General features: G+C 51.6%; 1 protein-coding gene across 1 annotated transcript in view; it reads right to left on the bottom strand.

Annotated features, from left to right (window-relative positions):
- Positions 1-15667, bottom strand: part of MYO7A (myosin VIIA) — an 80752-nt gene extending 65085 nt beyond the window's left edge. Inside the window, exons 1-2 of the mRNA XM_081062335.1 lie at positions 15403-15667; positions 13372-13435 (exon numbers count right to left, since the gene is read on the bottom strand). Of these exons, the coding sequence (XP_080918461.1) occupies positions 13372-13389 (18 nt within the window). The 5' untranslated portion in view covers positions 13390-13435; positions 15403-15667. The remainder of the gene's footprint in view (positions 1-13371; positions 13436-15402) is intronic.
- Positions 15668-17129: the final 1462 nt, after the last annotated feature.

The following is a 17129-nucleotide window of genomic DNA, read 5'->3' as shown; positions in this document are numbered from 1 at the left end:
AAATGCTGGGGATTGAGCAGTGACCATGGGGTCACTGGTTGGGAGGAGACAGAAAACCAGCAGCTGAGTAAATGTATTAACATGGTCACATTGAATCCTGGTGAGACCTGTGATGGTAATTAGCACCCCAATAGTGGAGAATGACTGAGCGGCCGACCACAGATACAGTAGCCAGGGAAGCCATTCTGTGGAGGAAATCTCGGAGCTGAGACCTGAACAGCAAGAAGCAGCCAAACAAGGAAAGAACAAGGGTAGAAATCTGGGCAGAGAAAATGACAAGTGCAAAGGCCCTGAGGCAGGAGGGAACAGCAAGGAGGTTATTGTGGCAGGACCTGATGAGAGAGAGGAAGGTCATAGAGGTGAACAAGATTCAGGACACAAAGGCTCTCACTGGCCTGGAGCTAAACATTTGGATTTTATTCCAATCCTAATAAGAGTATTTGTGGGTAGTGGTTCCCAAATTCCCCAGGAGGGTTATAACAAAAATATAACTTACTATCAAGCAGCAGTTAGAAACAACTGCAGTTTTATCAGCTGATAAAACTGATTCATGTAGTCGCACAACAGCCTAGCCAACTGTCCCTCCATGTCTTTCCTTAAGGAAAGAAGAGTCTGTGAGATTGTGCCTTTCTGGGACTCTGTTCCATCCTTGTGTTAACACCTTATGTCTCTCTGTTTGGTCCCCAAAAGATGGTTTGCAGCCAAAGACGGGTAAGATATCTCACGGGAGATACAACCTAAGCCAGGCGGAACCGAGTGGGGACCCCTAATGAGCTGCCTTAGAAAAATAAGGGAAGGGGCCTTGCCTCCCCTTCCCCCTGCCTGGGAAAGTCTGTTGCCGGCCCTGGCTTTTCCCTTGTTTGTGAGAGAAGTCATGAGGAGAACAAAGATCAGTTCTCTCTACTTATCTCTATGGAGCTGTTACAATATGAGAGACTTGACCCTGAGAAGGTACAGACCTTAGGTAAGACATCATGGGACCTTGTGCTTCGGCTGTTTGAAGGATAAAATAATTGGCTTGGGATGTTTCTATAACGTGATAAGTGAGTCTCACAGACCGTGCCAAAAACACTGCTACTCCCTTGTATACTTATCAATAAAAGCCTCCAGTCGGCTTTGTTCAGGGCTCCAGTCCTCTGAGACTGAGAGACCCCTGGCCTTCTGAGAGATTTAACAGCATTAAGTCTCTGTTTGTTTCTTTCTTAAAAACTTAACCCAAACCGCCCCTTCTCGCCTCCTCACTGCCCTTGTTGCGCGGGACGCGACAGATTCACAATGAAATAAGCCCATAGGAATAGGCCAGTGGAAATAGCTCTGGTCTGAGTCAGGAGACTGGGTTCTAGGACATGTTTGGCCTTGGAAAGTCACTGACCTCTTTGAGCCTCAGTTTCCATATGTCTCAGTGAGGGATGGGCTCATTGGGTCCCAAGGCCAACTCATCACTATTTCAGCCCCGTCCTGTTCCCATCAGAACCAACTATTTTTCAGCCACAGCTGCCACTATGGGCCATGACTTCAGCAGAGGTTAGTGCATGTTAGAGACAAGCTTGCTCCAAACCCAAGTTTTCTCCCAGAAAAAGTAGGAAAAATCAGAAAGCCTCTGGGAGGGGAGGAGAATTTGCGTGTTCACTGAGCATCTGCTGGGTTCCCAGGGCTGCATGGCTGCTCTCATAAACTGCCCCGGGTAATCCTCATGACTGCTTTAGTGCCGAGCCTAAGCTGCACCTCCTACTACACTCCTCACCCACTCTAAGTGGCCCTCGGACCACCAGACACACCCCTACTTGGACTGTTCTTCTCCTCCTGCCCCCTACCCCGCCCCACCTTTCCACTGACTGAACACCCACCCATCTGTCCAGACCCAGAGCAAACAGCAACTCTTCCCTAGACCCACAGCCTTCCCCTCTTCCTCCTCTTCCTCCCCAGTTCCTGAAGAGTTTACTCATCCATTCAGCCCCTATTTGTGAAAAGCCCCCTGTAGGCGGGTCCTCTTCCAGACTGGGGGGACACAGCAGTGAACAGTCAGCCTGCTGGGAGCAGTGAGGCAGCCCCAGGCTGGAGCCAGGTGAAGGGAGATGTGGGCAGGCGCCAGGTCACACAGGCCCTGTAAGCCATGGACAGGAGTTGGGCTTTCTTTTAAGTATAAAAAAAGCCATTGGGAGGTTTAAGCGGGAGAATGGTGTGATGGATTTACATTTTCAAAAGTTCAGCCTGGCTGCTCAGTGGAGAATGGAGCCACCCTCCGTACAGCGAGCACCACGCTGGTCCCTTGGGTCATCACCATCTGTGTCCATTCCCCACTAGCCTACAGCCTCCTGAGGGTGGGGCTGGGTCTGAGTCTTTCATCTCTGACTCCCCAGAGTCAAACACAGAAAAACAGAATTTGTCTTTCAGAGAGAGAGAGAGCATATATATGTGGGAGAGCCTGTGTGAGTGTGTAAGAAAAAGCATGTGACAGAATACGTGTGAGAGAAGAATGTGTACAGAGAGAGAGAGAGAGAGAGAGAGAGAGAGAGAGAGAGAGAAGAGAGGCTGACTCCTGGAGGCCCGCCATGGACGGCCGTGGCCCCAGGACGTTGCTCTGCGCTAACTCAGTTCTTCCTGTAATTAACTATCTCATCAAACCTCACGATATCCCTTAGGCAGAAGATTCTACCTCCACTTCATCTCCTCAAGGATGTCAAGAAATGTGGCCAAGTTCACACAGCTGCTTTGTGTTAGAGCCCGTGCTCTACCCAACATCCAATGCACTGTTAGGGACCCTGGCCATAGATGACTCGTGGACCCAAAAGGCAAGCTTGTAGTTTGGGCCAAGGGGAACAGGAGGGCAGGGGTCTCTCGGAGTTACCTGTATCCCCTGTCCCAGCACAGAACCTGGCACACAGAAAATGCATCCCGTTCAGGGAACATAAAATAACCAAAATAAAAGACCTTGTGTCAGCAGGAAATGGAGGTTCAGAGAGCGAGGAGCTCAGGGATACATAACAAACAGAAGTGACTAGCACTCTCCTACCCAAGGACTGACGTCAGGAGGGCAGTGACTTAACTGTCTCTGCTCTAGGTCAGAACTTGAAGAGGCTGAAATGACATCTAAGAGGCTTTGGTGGGAATTCTGGGGCCTGAGGGTGAAAGCCCCATGGTCCCAGGGAAAGTTTTTCGGACATCTGAATGCAGCCAGATTGTTAGGGTCTGCGTTTTACAGATGAGGAAACTGAAACCAAAGACAGAAAGGAACTTGGCCAGCCACTCATCAAATCAGTGACCCATAAGACTGAGCATCTGCAGGACAGAGCCAAAACCAAAACCAGCGTGGATCAGGAGTCAGTGGTTGGGTGAGGAATGGAAGGGAGGAAGGAAGATGTAAAAGAAATAACAGTTTTTTGAGGGGCAGGGATGAGAGGAAAGGAGCCCTGGGCCTCGGGTTAACCCCATCAGCCACTCTCATCCCCATGGCCAGAATCCGGGCAGCTCGTGACTGCTTCTGGCTCCATTCCTACCACCCCACTGGGCGGGGTGCCCCACTAGGTCCCTCATCTGAAATCAAAAATCTCGTTTGTGGTGTGACACATACCTCAGTGTGGCTGTGTAACTCGGACAAGTTCCAGCTTCTCTGCTGTCACATAAGTGACTGGAGCAGAGGGTCTCTCAGGCCCAGAGTGGTGATTTCCTTGAATGGGTCTGTCTAAAAGTTCTCAAGCGTACCCCCAAAACCCTGGTGGGCATCTCATCAAGGAAACTGGCACACATCCACAGTTCTGGTCCCAGTTCTGCCACGAACACTGTGTGACTTTGGGTGTCTCAGTCTCTCTGGGCCTCAGTGTTCACTATCTTTAAAATGGAAGGAGTCAATGCTGGAGAAGATGAGAGAGCCATGCAAACGCAAGTTTTCCTGCATTTCTCCACCTTCCCTCCCAGGCATGCGCCCAGTCTCCAATCAATATTAATTCTCCAAGGGGCCTCAGCCTTTATGCCTCTTCTGTCCTCTGAAGCGGGGCCTACCTGAGTCCCCGTTTATGGAACAAAAAGAAGTCTGTTTCAGACTTCTTTCCTCTCTCGCTTATTCTCATTTTCCTCTCTCACTTACTCTCATAATCACTCTGGGACACTGGTTTTATTAGCCCCACTTTCACAGGTGAGAAAGGTGGGCCAACCAACTTGCCACGTACCTGTGAGCAAGAAAGTGCCCAGTTGCTAACCTTCGGCGATAGAGGGGATGTTTTCCTTTTACTCGCCAGTTCGCAAATGTCTACCCAGGCCCCTGGGGCACCTGGAGGGCTCCGTGCTCTGGACTAGGGAGAAGGCAGGGAAGCGCTGTCCTCAGGCCTGACCCGTCCCCCTGGGTGAGTACAAACGCTTCCTGCCCAGTGAGAGACAGCTGGGCCAAGTTCACGCAGGGAGTCAGGGACCCCACGCGGCACCGGGAAGCTTCCCTCTGCACGCACCCTGGGGCTTTGCGAACCTGCGGTCCTCCTGGCGCCTAGCGGGCGGGGGGAAACTGAGGCCTGGGCCAGGAACTGAGGCCGGGGCGGTGTCCCGGGCGCGCCCTCCCCCTCCTGGCCCGGGCCTCACCGGCATGACGGCGAAGGTCTTCAACACCTGGTTCAGGTTGCGCACCAGCGCCCATTTGCCGGGCTGCTTGGAGCGTTCGTCGTCGGGGGTGGAAGGGTCACCGGGGGCGGAGGGGTCCGCGGGGTCCGCGGGGTGGGCGGGGGGCTCCATGGCGCAGAGGGTCTGGCGGCGGCTCCGGCGGCGGCACGGCTCGGACTCCCTAATTCACCTAAGCCGGTGCGCGCTGCCCGCGGGGAACCCTAAACCGGGCCATCTGCCGCGGGCCCATGGCAACGGCGGCTTAGGTGACGCCCGCGGGCCGGAACGCGGAGGGGGTGCCCCCGCCGCCCGGCCCCCTCCCATCTCGGCGGGACCCCCAACATCCTAGCGTCGCGGGGGATACTCCTCTGGCTTCACCGGAGACCGCAGCAGGTGGTAACCGAGCTGCCGGGCTCAGTGTAAACTAGGCGCTGGGACTCTCACCTTGACTGCAGTTTTGGAGGAAATCAGTATGTTTTCTATGAAAAGAAGTGTGCGGATGTTGTGGAGTAGAACACAATAAACTTTGTGAATTTTTAAGACTAAAGGGAAGGTGTCTCCAAGACCTTTCTAGCTCACTGGCTACCACTGGGGAGTGAGCACAGATGAAAATCTTGAGGAGGAGGGGAAAGCCCCCAAGAGACCGTCTCTGTGAGCCTCCCACAGCCTCCGAAGCGAGCCCCCCAGTCTGTGATCTCCAGCACACAGAGAAGGCACTGAGGCCTGGGGGAAAGGAGGCTCCTGGTTCCTGACTACTCGAAGCCACCATTAATGGGTCAGAGCTCACCCCACAGTGAGAACCAAGCCCCGGTGCCACAGCAATGAACACCCCATTTGGATCTATGCTGGGCGGTGAGCCACCATCCCACCCAGAGGGCCCTGTGACTCCTCCCGCCTTCACCTTCTCTCCGAACATATCTTTTCTCTTCCTCCCTTCTTTCCCCCCTTCTTTGTCTTTTCCCTTCAAAGCCTCTACTTCCTTTTTGTGGCCCTCAGCATTGTCTGGAATCCTAGAAGCCCAACTGCTCCTGGCACAAACAAGCTAACCACCTTGCGGAGCAGAGGGAATGGCCAGGAAGCAGACAGTGATGTCTCACCCAGAACTCAGAGCTGCTCTGTTGGACCCAGGCTTCCTTCCACCCTCACACCTGCCCCAGCCTCTGAGACCCAGTGCTCTGGCACCCAACACTAAGTGGACTGACTGCAGTGATTCCCAGCCACTTCCTGGGACCTCTCAGGAATGCTGTTCTCAGGAGGGGTCCTTCCCCCAGTCACACCCTGAACAAGCACACCTACCCCTGCCCACCCGCCCACAGGTGGGAGTCCAGGGGAACAGGAATCAGACACAGGGAGGTGCTGGTGGTGGGCTTCCAGGCATCCTTCCGTCTGTCCATTTAACCAACCTTCACAGACTTAGACTAAAGCTGGGCTACATTGTCCTCAGACCTCCCAGCCTGGGGGTGGACAGACCCAGACACAGATTAGGAAGGTACCACCAGATAAGGCCCAGATTGGCCCTGAAGAGACAGGATAGCATGCCAGTAAGAGGTTGGACTCTGGAGCCAGGTGGTTTAGGTTCAATCCAGGGTAGGCCACTCACAAGCTGTGTGACCTGAGGCAAGATCTTCAACCTCTATGTGCCTTTGTTTCTTCATCTGTCAAATAACAGGGTTAAACAGGTTAACATATGTAACTCACTCCGATTGGTACCTGTTAGAGCAAATGCTATAGGAGAGTTGGTTATTATTAACTGAGCAACACACATTAGGGGTGGCACCTGGGTATCATGAATTTTGGGGGAGGTATGAGGGAGAAGGACTTTCCAGATGAGGGAACAGCATAGCACAGAGAAGCAGAAGGAAGAGATGATAAAAACAAGTCTGGTGGATGGAGAGAGGCCTCCTGGGAGAGACCCAGCAAAGGACTGAGAGCCTGGCCCCGTCAGACCAGACCCACTGCTCAACCCCTCAACCCCCTGCCACAAGACGACCCGGAGCTGAAGCCTGGGAATAGCCCCGTTCCCTTCAGGTGGCCTGTGTACCAGTCCTGGGAGGCCAGTCTAATGCCCCTGTGACCCACTGTGGCACCACACCACATCCTCTCCCTCACCAAGGCTCACTGCTGCTCCATCTTCATCTTCTGCTGACCTGACCACAGGATAGGCTCTCCCACCTTTGCTTATGCTGTGTCCTCTGCCAGAAATGCTTCATCCCACTATCCTCTTCCTGCCCCCACCCAGCCACCAAGGCTCCACTGAGCCATGAGCTCCCTCCCCACTATCTTCCTTTCCCTTGATGCCTCACACAGATCCATGGTTCTACCCTCATCGCACTTCCATCCAGTCCAATTCTGGCCACCCGTTTTACAGATGGGAAGACTGAGGTTCAGAGGGGGTGAAGGAACTACCCAAGGATACATAGTATGTTGGGACTAAAAGCTTCAGGAACTAACTGCCAATTATCATCAGTAAGTAGTATAAGTGAAGATGGCTGAGTAGGGAACTCTAAGAACCCATCCTCCACAGAAGCACACAAAAAAATGGCAAAATCTGTCAGAATCAACTTTACTGGAACTCTAGAAAATATTCAAAGATTTCCAGTAACCAACTAAACATTTAATGAAGAGAAAGGTGACTGAAACCCCGCAGGTGAGCTTTGTGGTATGTTAACCTACCCATCTCCCTCACACCCACTTTGGTGGCAATCTTAAAAATGGCAGCCTGCATCCCCAGTGTGGGTTTTGGGGGCCAGAGGGAGCAGAAGACACCTTATTATCAAGGAATTATGGTTATTTCAACCTGTCTGAGGGCTCCCTGAATGAATAATGCAGGGTTTGCCTTTATTATCCTAGCTTAGAACTCCCCCAGGGCAGAGAAGCAGTATGAAGGGCATTGGTCAAAAACATTGAAAGGCAAATGAGCTACCCACTGCTGTCTGGGGGAAAAATATAATCAGTTGACACAAAAAATAGACACTCTGAAAAGCCTGGAGGAATGGCAGGGGTGTGAGATGCTTCTGGCAATAAGGGCTTTGAAAAGCTCCTACATATACTGGGGAATCTGGAAGACCACATACATGCCCAGGGTTGGAAAAATGGTCAGAGAAAGCCTGAGAAGACCCTAGGCTCTCACCCACAACTGCATTTCAAGCTCCATACAGACAGGAAGTGAAGGTTAAGGCAGAGTTGTAAATGCCCTGACTCAGCATTGAAGGCATGCCCCAACACACACACAGAGCCCATTTACAAAGATCTAGAGTTTTGTTTTGTTTTGGCTCCAGGTGTTTTAGCAACTGCAGTAACTACACACAACAAAAAATACAGTCTTCACAAAAATAATTTAGAAAAGTCACTAAACAAAACTGGAACTCACAATAAGCAACAACAAACTCTGGGGAGAAGAGAGAATCTGAATTCCAAAGTTATCACGTTATAATATTCAAAATGTCCAGTTTACAAAAAATCATGAGGTATGCAAAGAAAAGGAAAATATGGCCAGTCACAGGGTAAAAGGAAATTAACAGAAAATTTCCCTGAGGAAGCCCAAACTTTGGATTTTTAGACAAAAACTTTAATCAACTGTCTTACATATGCTGAAAGAAGTGAAGGAAACCATCTCACCAAATAGAGAATATCAATAAAGAGACATAAATGATAACAAGGGACCAAATAGAAATTCTAGAGCTGAAAAGTACAAAAACTGATATGAAAAATTCACTAAGAGGGATTCAACATAATATTTGAAGAGGAAGAAGGAAGAATCAGCAACTTGAAGATAGGTTAGTTGAGATTATCTAGTCTGAGGAGCAGAAAGAAAAAAAGAATTAAGAAAAATGAGCAGCGCCTAAGATAACCTCAAAAAAATCTACACTGAGACACATTATAACCAAAGTGTCAAAAGACAAAGACAAAGAAAGAATCTCAAAAGCACTGAGAGAGAAGTGACTCATCATATACAAGGATCTTCAATATGATTAATAGCAGATTTCTCTTCAGACACCATGGAGGCCAGAAGGCAGTAGGATGGTATATTTAAAGTGCTGAAAGAAAAAAAAAAACTGTCAAACAAGAATTCTGTATCTGGCAAAATCATCCTTCAAATGTGAAAGAGAAACCAAGACATTTCCAGACAAACAAACGCCGAGGGAGTTTGTCACAAATAGACCTGCCTTACAAGAAATGCTCAAAGTAATCAGCTAAAATTAAGGGGCACTAGACAGTAACTCAAAGCCATACAAGAAAACAAAGAATCTTGATAAAGGTAACTACATAGGTAAATATAAGCCAGATTATTATTATTTTTGGTTTGTAACACCTCTTTTTTACCCCCCTTTTTCCTATGTGATTTAAAAGACCAATGCATAAAACGACAATTACAAATCTATGTTAATTGGCACAAATGTATGAAGATATAGTTTCTGATAATAATATAAAGAGAGAGGGATGGAGCTGTAGAGGAGCAGAGTATTTATATACTATTGAAGCTAAGTTGGTATTAACTCCCACTAAATTATAAATGTAAGGTGTTAACTGCAAATCTCAGGGTAACCACTAGAAATACACGTGCATGGACACACACACACGCCTTCACACACACAGAAGAGGAAATGAGAAGGGAATCAAAACAGAACACTCGGGGGAAAAATCAATTAATCACAAAACAAGGTAGTAATAGAGGAATTGAAGAAAAAAAGACATAACATATTAAAAGTAGCAAAACAACAGAAGTCTTTAAATAGAAATGAATTAAACATTCCAATTAAAAGGTAGAGGTTGGCAGACTTGGTTAAAAAAAAAAAAATCTAACTATACACTATCTACAGGATCTCACTTTGGATCCAAAGATACAGATAGGTTAAAAGTGAAAGGACAGAAAAATATATTCTATGCAAATAATAACCAAAAAAGATCTGGGGTGGCTATACTTACGAAGTATGACAATTAAGTTCGTGAATTTGTTGCAACAATGTTGCTAACTTTTTTTATATCAGAGGGATTATTCGTTATGAATTTGTACCAACTGGATAAACAGTTAACCAAGTTTACTATTTGGAAGTGCTGAAACGGCTACCTGAGAAAGTTAGACGACCTGAACTTTTCACCAACAATTCATGGCTCTTGCATCACGACAATGCACCAGCTCACACGGCACTGTCTGTGAGGGAGTTTTTAGCCAGTAAACAAATAACTGTATTGGAACATCCTCCCTACTCACCTGATCTGGCCACCAATGACTTCTTTCTTTACCTGAAGATAAAGGAAATACTGAAAGGAAGACATTTTGATGACATTCAGGACATCAAGGGTAATATGACGACAGCTCTGATGGCCATTCCAGAAAAAGAGTTCCAAAATTGCTTTGAAGGGTGGACTAGGCACTGGCATCAGTGCATAGCTTCCCAAGGGGAGTATTTTGAAGGTGACCACAGTGATATTCTGCAGTGAGGTAGGTAGCACTTGTTCTAGGATGAGTTTGCGAACTTAATTGTCACACCTCGTATATCAGACAAAATGGACTTTAAGTCAAAAATTGTTGCAAGAGACAAAGAAAGACATCATATTTTAACAAATGGGTCAATCCAACTGTTATCAACAGCCCACAAATTTATCTTCAAAATTCCCTTCGCCTGTGAATCTGGGCAAAGTACATTCAGTCCCTACTCTGGCCCCACCACGGAGCCAGAAATCATGTCATAGTGAAACACAGCAGCCCTCACTGAGGTCCTTAAAGAAGTAGATCAGATGCACCGTAGAACTCTGGGTTCTCGCAAGCACCAGCTGGCCTTGCAACCTGGGGCAAGTCCCCCCTTCTGAGACCTCAATCTGCAATCTGGACCTAAGGGACTATTATAAAAGCCTGGCGGCTTCCCTGACACACCCCTCACCGCCTCAGGCAGGGCAGAAGCCGCCCCCATCCCAGGTGCCCTCCCACCCCCTCCACTTCTGCCATCACAGTTCCGCTCACGCTCACGGGCACCCTTGCTGTGTTTCTGAGCCACCGCCCCCTTTCATCTGGGAACTCCTCTAGGACAGGGAGCAGTCAATTTATTTCTGCACCCTTGTGCCCAGCCTCCTACAGAAAAGGAGCTCAGGGCCGCTTTGCTGGGCGGGTGAGTGAGAACGTGGCTGGAGGACTAGGAATCTCCAAGCGCCCCCACCCCACTCCTAAAGCCGTCAACACAATGGGTATGCCCAGACCACCACAGGGGCCCTAGGAAAGAGCGCATGTTCTGCAAATGCCACCCAGCAGGGGCAGTCTGACTTCTCCTCCCCCACGCCCCGTGCCTGCTCCTGGGTCACACCCCTGTGCCCTGCAGGTCTCCTCTCCGGCCTGCTGCCCACCCCTCACCATCATGGCTCCCTAGCCTGTGTGGCCCTGCCCAGCTTATGTCTAAATTACCCTATCTGGGCTTCAGTTTCTTCACCTGTGATATGGGCATGACGACCCCTCCCTCACAGACCTGTGGCAACAAAATGAGATCATGGATAGAGAGCGCCTGTGGATGAATGTGGATGTTACTTTGAAGAGTTAGAACTCTCAATAAATGAATACAATTCTCTCTCATGACTGAAGAGTTTTGGATTCTTAGTGCTGTTTGTGAAGGTGTTTCCTGTGCCTGGTACCCTGTGGGGGCTCAGAAAGGGTGGGAGGGAGGAAGAGAGGAAGAGAGGCGGGACGGATGGGTGACTTCCTGTCACTGGTATGTCCCACATGGGGATGCTCTATACATGGGAAAGAACCACTATATCTTTCAAGGTTTCCTGAGATTTTTATCCCAAATAAAGTGAGAGAGAGAAAAATGGGGGAATTCTCATACATAGGAACAGGACTAATATGGTTTTATTAGGAGTAGTCGCCATGGCAGCTCCCCTTTGGTGAGCTGTGCCCAGCCTTGGGCTAAGCAGTGCATATGTGTTAGGATAGTTTATTCTCAAACGTCCCTTTGAAGTAGATACCATTGTCCACCCTACCCCCTCAGACCAAATGAGGGTGTAATGACCTTCATTCATTCAGCACAGAGCTCCATCGCAGAGCGGGCTGAGGAGACAGTGGGGACCAGGACAAAGGCTGTCCCCCATTTCCAGGAGGGCTCACAAGGGGCTCCAGGTAAGCAGGGAAAGAAGGCGGGCTGATTAGGACTGGAGTATGGGCAGTCCAGTGAAAACTCCTGAAGGGAGCAGTGGCCATGGTGAGGCCTGAGGAGACGTCAGCCTTGAAAAGGGGAGACAGAGCACCCTGGGTGGATGTCCAGATGTGAGAGGAGAGGAAGGGGTGGCAGGAGATGGGGAGGAGGGAGGCAGACCGGGGAGGCAAGTGAAAGAAGCAAAGAAGCAGCTTTGACCGAATCCCTCACGGCATTTTATCTTTCCAACAACTATCCTGGGAAGGGAAGGTTTTATCCTCCTTTTACAGATGAGGAAACTGAGGTTCAGGAAGGCTGAAGACCCTGCCCAAAGTCTGCCCACTCATCAATAGCGGAGCCCAAGGGAGCCCAGGTGTGTGGGCTTTGCCGGTGGCACTGCGTAGCTGGCTGGCTCCCCAGAGCTGCGACCATTTCAGAACCAAAGAAGGAACAGCAATGTACTTTCTGTGTGCGTGGTGGGCAGAGCTGGCGTTCACCTGCAGACACCTGCTCCCAGCAGCGGCCACTCGCAGGGTGAGATGGGCCAGTGTTCAGAGGGGGGTGGTGGCGGAGAAGCGACAGTCAGCCAGAGGCCTGCCTCAGAGGCCCCCTGAGGAAAAGCACCCTTGGAGGGCTGTGGATGGCCCAGGCCCCCCCCCAGGGGACTGCACATGCCCCCACCCATCCAGCCCTACCTGCAGTGCAGGCCCTGGCACACAGCAAACACGCAGCGACAGTGACTTTCCTTCTCTTATTGGTCCTGGCTGTCCCTAATAAGCCATTAAATAGCCTCTCAGGCCAAGGGGGCAAGGGGACGAAAGGGGGTCTTCTCTAGCCCGAGGAGGGAAGACTGTCTATCCTGATCCTGCCCTGATGCCTGCCTTCTCACATACACAACACGCACGTTCACACACAAACACAGAGCAACAGAACAGGCTACCCTTTGACCTCTGACGGTCCCAGAGGATGTGAAGCCACTGGCCAAGCCCCCATGGTATACACCAAGCCTCGGGCCTGGTGCCAGGCCAGCCTGGCCCAGGGCCCACATTCCTGGCTCTAGAGACCAAGAGCTCATTAGAGCTTCAGGCTGATCACGGGGAAGGGCTGAGGGCCAGGGGCCACGGTAGCCCTGGGAAACAAGGGGGCTGGCGGATTCAGCTGGAGGCAGCACCTCTGTTTCTTCCCCATATTACCCCCATGGGGCTTCCGCTCAGGCTATGTCACCCTCCACTCACTGCTCCCCAGTCAGGCTCAAGCTCTTTCTAGTCTGGCTCCAGCAGACTTGCCACCTTCCTCTTCCCTTTCCCTAAGGGCCTTCCCACATTTTGGACTTTGCACATGCTGTTTGCCTGGAATGCCAAAGGATTCAGAGATGCACGTAAATAAATAATTGCTCCCCAGTGGAGTGAGTGCAGCGAGAAAGAGAAAGCCCATCAGACACATGAGAGGGAGCAGTTCCAGGCTGGGCCTGGGACAGTCAGGGAAAGTTGCACAGCTTGGTTTTGAAGCATAGCTCGGAGTTTTCTGAAAGAAAGGATTGGGGAGGTTGTCCTACAGGTAAGTGTATGGATGAGAGAATAGAGGGTGGGGGAGAATGAGTCCCCCAACAGGGTTATTCCTGGCACAGAAAGATGGAGGCAAACAGGGTGTGGCGAGCACTCACCTGCTGGAGAATCACCATTGTCCTTTGTCAGATGCTCCTGTTGCCCGTTTGGCCAGACACGGTTCTGCAGGGGAAAGACGATGTCAGCCTCTGAGCAGACCACCTCCAGCAGCCTTGAACCTGGCCAGGGTCACCTGGGCTCCTCCCAAAGGCCCAGCCCCTCCTCCCCCTGGGGAACCCTCTCGGCTTTTCCTCCTCTGGTCACAGCCCAGCCTGGGTGACTGAGTCTCAGCTGCCGCCACCAGCTCCACTGCCTAGAGCAGCTGAGCTCTTCTCTCAGTCACTGTTATTCAGAAATTCCCAAAGGACTCCTGGGAATTAGGGAGCCCACCTCCTTTCCCTAAACATATGGACAAAGGGGACCAAGATTTGCCCAAGGTCACCCCGCAGGCCAGGGCAGATTAAAGTCTCAGGACTCCTAATTCAGAGCTGCCCCAAGAGTGTTGGGAGACAGGGGAAGCCAGGCCCAAGGGGAGGGTTATGGGTTAAGCATGCCTAAACCGTTCGGGAGCACCCACTACCCTCAGGATGAGGGTGCGAAGTCCCCAGTCTCCTCTGGCTTTTAAGCCCCATCACTATGTGGCTCCGACAGATGCCTCAGTCTTTCCTCTCACTGCTTTCTTCCTTCTCCATCCCTGTACTTGGGCCATCCTCAGTACTCACTATTCCTGAAATATGCCAACCGTTTTCATACTCTTGGCCTTTGCATACACTGGCTCATCTGCCTGGAATTCTGGCCATTAAACTTCCACCTGTGCTTCATGGCTCAGTTCCAATGGCACCTCCTCCCAGAAGCCTTCCCTGACCACCCCTAGGCTGCGAAGAGTCACGATGTTTCCTTCTTTCCAGCCCTGACTCTATGCCTTATGTTGTCTGGTTGGGGTCTGTCCCTACCTCTGTCCCCAAAGTAGGGGAGTTGATCCAGGGCAAGGTGTGGGGTTCAGCCATCGCCTCACACAGCACAGAGCTAGACCTAGAGATGGTTCAGGAAGGACTTAAGGGGCTGAGTGTGGTGACCCAAGGCAGCCCCAGCCCCCAGGCCCTGGCATGAGGCCCCTCTGGCCCCCTAAAAATTGATGCAAGACAAGCATCAATTTTTCACAAGGCCCATTCAGAGGCCGTGGGCCATTTGATCCTCTGCCCATGACACTGCCTGACACCTGAGCCCTGACCCCTGCCCTGGAGCTCTGGGACAGCGGGCACACCGTCCTTCTGGAGACCTGCACCAGGCCTGGGTGCCTGGCAGGGAAGGGGATTCGACAAGGGCCAGCAGACAGCTGTCACAGGGAGCTATGCCCAAAGAGGACCCCTGGTCCGTAGGCTGGCAGCCAGCACCAGCGTGAGCCACAAGAGCCAGGGGCTGAACCAGGGCTTTCATTAAGATTCAGCGCTTTGGGGAGGTGGAAGGCGGTGGCGAGGGCATAGAAGTTAAGGGCTACCACAGGGAAAAATCTACAAGATCGATTTGTTTTTCTTCTAAAAGTAAGAACTAGTCCTTGTTCAAGTTAATTGCTTTCTCACATTGACAACAGGGAACACAAAACTGTATTTATATTTCGGTGTCATGTCTGATTTACTTTGTTCCCATAACAACCCTGACTGGTGAAGTTTCACATTCCCATTTCACGGATGGAAACTTTGAGGCTCAGAGGAAGGAAGTGACTTACCCGAGGAGCAAGATAAGAGTGTCGGAGAAAGGCCAAGGAGACAGAGAGACAGGGACAGAGGACTCTCTCTCTGGGACCCCCAGCATGTCTGCTGTTTGGCCCCAGCCCTGGTTGGAGACAGTTCCATAGACACCATGCCCCTTGACTCTTCCCTTCTCCAGGGTACAAGCCTCCCATCTTTCCAGGCTCAGGACAGTTGATTTGATGGCTACTGTGGCTGAGTCCCTAAAGATGGCAGGAAGCCCAGACCAGGAGCAAGTGGCTGTGGGATCACGGGCTCCAGGTTGGCCTAAGGCCATGACTCCCCCCGAAGTCTAGCTAACCCTTCTCCCAATGCCCAGGAAAGTGGGTGGCCAATGCTTACCTGGGTCCCAGCTGCCTACTCTCTGCTGCCCACCAGCCTGGGTGCAGCTGCCGCCTGCACGGAGGGCTCTGGAAGCTGGGGTCACGGGTCTGGGACAATCTGTAGACACACGTCTCCTTTTCCTCTGTCTTGCTCCAAAGCTTGCTCTGGGGATCTCTCTGGGTCTTTCAGTTTTTCACCGTGTGACTCCCTCTTTCCGTCTCAGTCTCTTTCTTTCTTTCCTACTGAGGTCGGCTGCCCAGCCAGCACTGCTGCCCTCTGCTCTGCACTCCAGGGCCTTCCCCCAGGAGGCGGAGTCAGAGGGCCCTCCAAGGTCTAGGAGCCATGACATCAGTGGGGGAGGCGGGTTGTGCTGCCCAGGGCTCTGTGCAGAGCACTGGCCACCCAGTGGGAGGCAGGGCACGGGGGTCTCTTGCGGCTGTGCTGTGACCAACGTGGGAGCCTGGCTGGGTCCATCACACTTGGCCTCATCTGCTTCCTGTCACTTAGAAAAATAGCACCTGCTCTCTCAGCACCTGGCAGAAAACCGTGTCCAGATCCCGAGTTGCTCACTGATTTGCTGAGTCTCAGCCTCTGCTTGCCTTCCACTAAGCCTGTTTTCTCCTCTGTAAGTGGCTGTTGGAAACTGGGAGAGGAAAAGACCAGGCAGGGCAAGACCTACATTCTAGTCCTTTCCCCCTTGTCCCTGTACACATACCACCCTTGCCCCAGACCACTCCCCGAGGGCTCCCCTCAGGTGTGCCCCCTGAAACTCATCACTTCATCACTGCCCCACAACCTGTTGCGGGCTGCAGGGGCGGGGCGGGGGGTAGGAGGGTGGGAGGGGGAGATCTGTGTTGTGTATAATTATCCAGGAAACTTTCTCAAACCAGCTGACTTGGAGCAACCCTGCATGTACCAGGGACACACCCAAATTGAAGTAAAATGTGTGTTTTGAAGGGCGGAGGGAGATAAACAAGGAGAAGTAAACAAGATGTTTGTTATTAGCGTGGCAAAGAAAGTCACACCGAGGACGCCTGGCTGAGATCCAGCACTTCCTTGTCACCACCCGTTGCCTACACCCACCCTAGCAGCTGTCCTGTCCCTGCGGGCCTCTCCAAGGGCATCTCTAGGCCTGCGCGGAGAGAGACCCTCTTTTGGATCCCCAGCTTCTGTAACTGGGGCAGGACTGTAGGGAAAGGGCCACCCCTAAGAATGGGGTGTCCCCACACCTGCAGGACCAGCGGTCCAAGTGAGCCCCCTGCTGGGCACAGGCATGGCTGCCCTACAGCACCCCCTTGGGAGCAAGGCTGAGCATCCAGCCTCTGCCTGGGACAGCAGGTGGGAGGTGACAGTGCGGTGATTCAGCTTCTGCAGGGGCCAGGGCTCCCTCTGATCCAACAATTCTGATCCCTGAAGACCCCTGGCTGCTGGAGTGTGCTGGGCTGGGTGTTCTGACAGGAGTTGCTCTGGAACACGGTCTCAAATCCTGAACTCATGCCTGCATAGACAGGTACCTACCACTCCTCCAATCACCTCCCTTGCTGAGCCTCCCAGGCTGGGCAGGCAAGTGGTGTCAGCCCTACACAGCTGAAAAGTAAGCCCTGGAGAGGCACGTGATGCCCAGGGCAGAACGGAGGTCTGAGCTGTGACGGATGGGCGTGGAGTGGTGGGGAGTAGGAGGGTACGCAGTGATCTCCAGGCATCAAAATAGCCATCATTTATTCAGCACCCGCTAGGGTCCAGGC

This window comes from Rhinolophus hipposideros (assembly GCF_964194185.1).
Source record: "Rhinolophus hipposideros genome assembly, chromosome: 10".
NCBI classification, from domain to species: domain Eukaryota; kingdom Metazoa; phylum Chordata; class Mammalia; order Chiroptera; family Rhinolophidae; genus Rhinolophus; species Rhinolophus hipposideros.
Note: the sequence above shows the minus strand (reverse complement) of the source record. Positions and strands in the feature narration are given on the sequence as shown.